General features: G+C 38.2%; 1 protein-coding gene across 1 annotated transcript in view; it reads left to right on the forward strand.

The window, feature by feature from the left end:
* The first annotated feature begins 191 nt into the window (after positions 1-191).
* LOC111376350 (GRIP and coiled-coil domain-containing protein 2-like) overlaps positions 192-5,880 on the forward strand; it is a 7,630-nt gene continuing 1,941 nt past the window's right edge. Inside the window, exons 1-4 of the mRNA XM_022999306.1 lie at positions 192-629; positions 713-4,000; positions 4,304-5,156; positions 5,273-5,877. Coding sequence (XP_022855074.1) covers positions 207-629; positions 713-4,000; positions 4,304-5,156; positions 5,273-5,877 — 5,169 coding nt within the window. The 5' untranslated portion in view covers positions 192-206. The remainder of the gene's footprint in view (positions 630-712; positions 4,001-4,303; positions 5,157-5,272; positions 5,878-5,880) is intronic.

The following is a 5,880-nucleotide window of genomic DNA, read 5'->3' on the forward strand; positions in this document are numbered from 1 at the left end:
TATTGTGAATTAAAGTGTCGTCAAACAATCCTGTCAATTTGACTGCACTTTTGATCGTGTAGAATTGTAGGTTGTTTGATGTATCTCATAGATTATTGGTTTTAAGAAGTTCTAGAACCATTATCTGGATGTTTGGAAATAGGAATATGGACTGGAACTAGTAAAGTGATATTTGATACTGGAATAGGGGATGATGGTTACATTTGATGTCCTTATCCCTGAATCTTTGGATAATCAAAGATCTAACGGGACCACATAGAACAGGATTATGTGTATTACTTTTGTTGAATAACTTAAGTCAGTATTTTATGTTTCCCAACACTCTTGATTTGCAGGTCGATCACGCTGACCAAACTAATGGGATCACCATAGATTCTGTCCAACAAGATCCAAATGGCACGAGGGTAGCAGAAGATGGAGGAAGGGAGGACATGTTTGTTGATTGCCCAGATGACATAGAAATTTCTGAGACTCAACAGACTTCTGAGGAGAAAGATGATGCACAGGACACCCAATTCAAAGATTCAGATGGGATCAAAATCCAGAACCTGACGACCGAGATGGAACAGTTGCGTGATATGCATGAGAAAAGTGTTGCGGAGAAGGATAGAATTGTGCATGGATACGAGGTTCAGTTCTTGACATAGTAGTTCAGTTTTACACTTTTCTTATCCATATATTGGTCCAAACGTGAATTCCACTTTCCATGCAGGAAGAAAGAGCAGCACTCTTGAGAGAACTTGCTCATCTTTGTCTTCAAGCCAAGGGTTTGAATGAACAACAGTCTCCACCTAGCGAAAATGGAGAAGGATTGTTTGAGGTTTCTGGGGCCTCGTTGCTTGAGATAATAAGTGAGTGCTCTAAGTGCCTTGGCAGTGCTATGGAAGATCGTTTGGAGACTGAGGGAAAAATTAGAGAACTGCAGTCTATACTAAATACGAAAGATCAGGAAATTGATCTTCTCAATGCAAAGGTTGCTGAATTATCTGAATCAGGCCATGCTGTTCAGTCTGATTTAACTTCAAAACACGAAATCTTGTCTCAATCATACGAGGCTCAGCTTGAGAAGGATCGATGTATAGAGGAAATTACAAACAGGATAATAGCATCTCTTTCTATGACAGTGCATGAACAAGAGTCTCTGGACGTGTCACTTGAAGGAAAAATCTCTCTTGTTGAGAAGAACATCAAACATCTTATCGAAAAGAATAATATATTCATTTCTGAGATCAACTGTCTTAGAGTTTGTCTTACTGAGGTTGTACCAGATCTCAATGTGCCTAATGAAATTGGCATTTTCTTTGCTGCACGTGATAAATTGCTTGAATTAAGAGGAAAGGAAGAGAGTTTGTACCAAAATCTAAGCCATTTAGAAGAAGAGAACAGAAAGTTGGTGGAACGACTTGATGAACACAAAGTAATGATTGAGAATGCAAATGGAGAAATTGGAAGACTAAGTGCAGAAGTTGAACAGGAGAAGACCAAGTACTCTAATACCAAGGAGAAACTTAGTTTGGCCGTGACGAAGGGGAAGGCTTTAGTACAGCAGCGAGACTCGCTGAAGCAATCATTGGCTGAGAAAACAAGTGAGGTGGAAAAATATTTGATTGAACTGCAAGAAAAGTCAAGTGCTCTTGAGGCTGCAGAAAGAAGTAAAGAGCTGTTGGCAACAAGTGAAAATTTGGCTGCTTCTCTGCAGGAATCTCTCATACATAAGGACACAATCCTTCAGAAATGTGGAGAAATATTAGCAGAGTCTGTTCCAATGGAGGAACTACAGTCAGCAGATATTGTCCACAAACTCAGCTGGCTTGCAGATGAAAGGAAATCTTTGAAGGCTATATCCCTGGAATACTATAAATTGACCGATGCCTTGTCATCATTTGATTTCCCAGAAACAATGCTATCTAGTGCATTTGACACCCGTGCCCACTGGCTTGTGGAATCATTTTCTGTCTCCAGAGAAGAAGCTGTAAAGTTAAAACATGGGATTGAAGCAGCAAAAATAGCTTCAAACGACGAGATTGATCGCCTAACTGCTTCACTTTTGGCGGAAACACAGGAGAAAAGTTATCTTCAAGCAGAACTGGAGGATTTAAGAAACAGATCTGAAACAAATGAGATGTTACAACATGAGGTAGCTGCAGCAAAGGAAGCTTTAAATAATGAGATTGATCACCTAACCTCATTACTTTTGGTAGAAACACTGGAGAATACCTATATTCAAGCGGAGTTGGAGGAGTTGAGACACAAATATGAAGGGATAGTGCAAAAGGAAAATCAGATTTCATTAGAGAAAGATAGGCTGGTTAATATGTTGCTGGATGCATCTGGAATTGAAAAAACTTATCAGGAAGAGGTTTGTAAGGGGCAAACTGACATGACCGTAGTCATTAACAAATGCATTGGCAAGATGAAAGAAGACTCTAGCCATCCTGAATCTTCTCAAGTGGAAGGGGAAACTTTCAAAAGCTTCCAAAGTCTTCTGTACATAAGAGATCAGGAATTAAGGCTATATGAACTAATATTGGCAGAAGATGTACCAGATAAAATGGAGGTGAATCGTCTATCAAATGAGTTGGAAATGGTTACTCGAGAAGTCGGTGGACTAGAAAACGAGAAGGCTGTTCTGCAAAAAAATCTTGTACAGTTGGAGGAGAAAAATGCTCTTTTGAGAGAAAAGTTGTCTACAGCAGTCAAAAAAGGCAAGGGGCTCGTCCAAGAACGTGAAAACTTGAAAGGAGCTTTGAATGAAAAGAACGCTGAAATTGATAAGTTGAATACCGAATTACAGCAGCAAGTATCCAAATTCGACGAATGCCTAGATCAAATCAGTAAATTGCTACTTGAAGTGGAGCGCATTCCCAAGTTGGAGGCTGATCTTGTTGCTATAAAGGAACATGGAAATCAACTTGAGCAGTTCTTAGTAGAGAGCAACAGCATGCTACAAAGAGTGATAGAGTCAATTGATGGCATTAAACCTTCAGTTGATTTGGTTTTTGAAGAGCCTGTAGAAAAGATAAAGTGGATTGCTGGATATGTTGGTGAATGTGAAACTGCAAAGATGGAGATGGATCAAGAATTAAGGAAAGTAAAGGATGAAGCAATTTCTTTGGCCAGCGAGTTGTCAGAAGCTCAGATGATGACAAAGTCACTAGAACATGCCTTATCAGTGGCGGAAAACAAGATGTCTCTTCTCCAAGAAGAGAAGAGAGAACTAGAAGTTGTTAAGACACATGTGGAGGATGAATTGCAGAAGGCAATGGAGGAAGCTTCATCTCAAACAAGCAGATTTGAAGAGGTCCATTTAAGCAGAAGATCACTTGAAGATGCTTTGTCATTAGCAGAAAACAATATTTCCAAGCTCATGAATGAGAAGCATGTGGCTCTAGAAAGTAGAGCTCTTGCAGAAGAACAGTTACAAAAATTGAAGGAGGAGTTTTCTATTAATACTAGCAAACTCTCTGAAGCTGACACCACTATACAAGCACTTGAAGATGCATTGTCTCAGGCACAGAAAAATGTTTTGCTGCTAACTGAAGAAAACAGTAAGGCACAAACTGGCAGACTTGATTTAGATAATGAGATGAAGAAACTCAAAGAGGAAGCTGATTTACAGGCCAGTAAGCTTGCTGATGCCTCATTAACTATCAAATCATTAGAAAATGCATTGTTGAATGCAGAAAATAACTTGGCTGATCTTGTTAATGCGAAGAAAGATGCTGAACAAGAGACCTTAGTGCTTAACTCCAAGTTGGATGCTTGCTTGCAAGAGTTGGATGGAAAAAATGGTAGCTTAAAGAATCGATCTCTGGAGCTCGCTGGACACCTTAGCTGTCTTCAGATGCTTGTTAAAGATGAGAGATTGTTGTTAACGCTACAAAAATGTTTTGAGAAGAAATTTGAGAGCCTAAAGGAAATGGATCTTTTGCTTATAGAAATGAAGGATTTTTTTCATGAAATGGATTATGATGTGCTTCCAAATGGCCCTGTCATGGAGGTATATAATTTATATGTCAGAAAGATACAAATCACATCCTTTCAACAATATATATATACACACACGCATATACATATACATATACATATACATATATACAGAAACACATCCAATCTTTTTCTGTATGTTGTGTACCTAAATGTCTATGTACATTCTATGTACGTGTGTGCATCTGGGTAACATTAGGTTTTTTCTTGTTCATCCTATGATTTTTGTATTGCAATGGTTTTTTGACAATGTCCTTATTGAAGATTTTGCATCTTTTTTTACCTGATGGTCTATGCATATTTCCCATTTTTGTAGGATGATTTGCCTATTTCATCTACTTTTCCATCTAGCCTTGATAATGTTTTGAACATGGAAATGGTTGATGGTGAAGTGAATGCAACAGATGATGAGAGTATGTTGTTACATATTGGGAAATTGGTTGAAAGATTTTATCTGAAAGACAAGGTCGTAGCAGATAAATTTAATAACTTCTCTAAATTTATGGATGAGTCAAATGCAGCAATGTTGAGAAAATTAGACATAACGAAGGATAGGATGATAACGATGATCGAGCTTATTAAATCTTTGAAAAAGAGAGTGAAGGATATGGAAACAGATAAGCAAAGACAAGAGAACTCTATAGACTCGTTGGGAAGTGATATTAGAATTCTATTCTCTGCCTGTGCCGATGCCACTCGAGAACTGGAGTTGGATGTCAAGAACAATAAATTGGAATCGAGATCTGTCCAAAAGTTGGTAAATTTGGAAGACAACATCTCCATGTATTCAGGAATAGTTGGTGGAGATGAAGCAGCAGCACTTGTTAGCGACAATTGTGCGAAGACAGCTGAGAGGCTGTTATTTGCTGCTAGACAAAGTCGAGATCTAAGTAAACAGTTTCAGGATGCAATAAATAAGTTGGTAAATTCAATCGATAATATTCAGAATAAATTGGAAGAAACTGAGCTAACTCGTGATGAAGTCTTGAAAGTAAGAGATATAAACAGAGACAGAATCCTTAAGTTGGAGACTGATCTGGAAGCCAGGCAAAACTTGTGCAATGAGATGTCACTTGCGCTAGAGAATTATCGGATAAAAGAGGCTACAGTGAAAGAGAGAGAAGCAGATTTTTCATCCGTTGACTCTACTACATTGTCACAAGTTCAAGGTACTTTCTATTATGTTGACAGGTTAAGCTAATGCCAATTACTTCCTTTCTATCTCTTTTCTGTTTTTCTTTTCCTTGCCCTTAAATTTAGCCTGCATGTCTTTTCTTTTATTCAGAACTGGAAGTTTCACTCCTGTCATCATCTCAAATGAAATCACTCTTTGATAAGATAAATGAGATTGAAGTCCCTGATTCTGCGTTTTCAGTAAAAGAGTTAGAGCTCCATGATTCAGTCGATGTGAGGAAGCTGTTCTATGTATTAGATAGTTTTAATAAATTACAGCAGAAGGTAAGCTCACTTTCTCACGAAAAGGGAGAGCTGCAGTCAGTTCTTGATGAACAGGTTCTTGAAATTGAACATCTGAAAACTGAAGTTGAATCTCACATGAGAAATGAGAGAGGTTTGGAGATTTTGAAGAATGAACTGGTAGAGATTGAAACAGGCTTGAAGAATATTGTAATGAAGCTTGGGGGTAATGAGTTTATTGATGATTATAAAGTAGGTGGTGCAGGATGGCTATTACCCATACTTGATAAGGCGGTTATGGCCACAATTCTGGAATCCGAAAATTTGAAAACTAAAACTGATGAGCTTAAAGCCAAGCTACTTGGAACACAAAAGGTTGTGGATGACTTATCGGGCAAAGTCAAATTACTAGAGGATTCTAATCAAGCTAGAAATTCTTTGTCTGAATCTGGCCAAGAAAGAGGAATCTCCACAGCT

The sequence above is a fragment of the Olea europaea genome, unplaced genomic scaffold (genome assembly GCF_002742605.1).
Source record: "Olea europaea var. sylvestris unplaced genomic scaffold, O_europaea_v1 scaffold1492, whole genome shotgun sequence".
Taxonomy (NCBI): Eukaryota; Viridiplantae; Streptophyta; class Magnoliopsida; order Lamiales; family Oleaceae; genus Olea; species Olea europaea.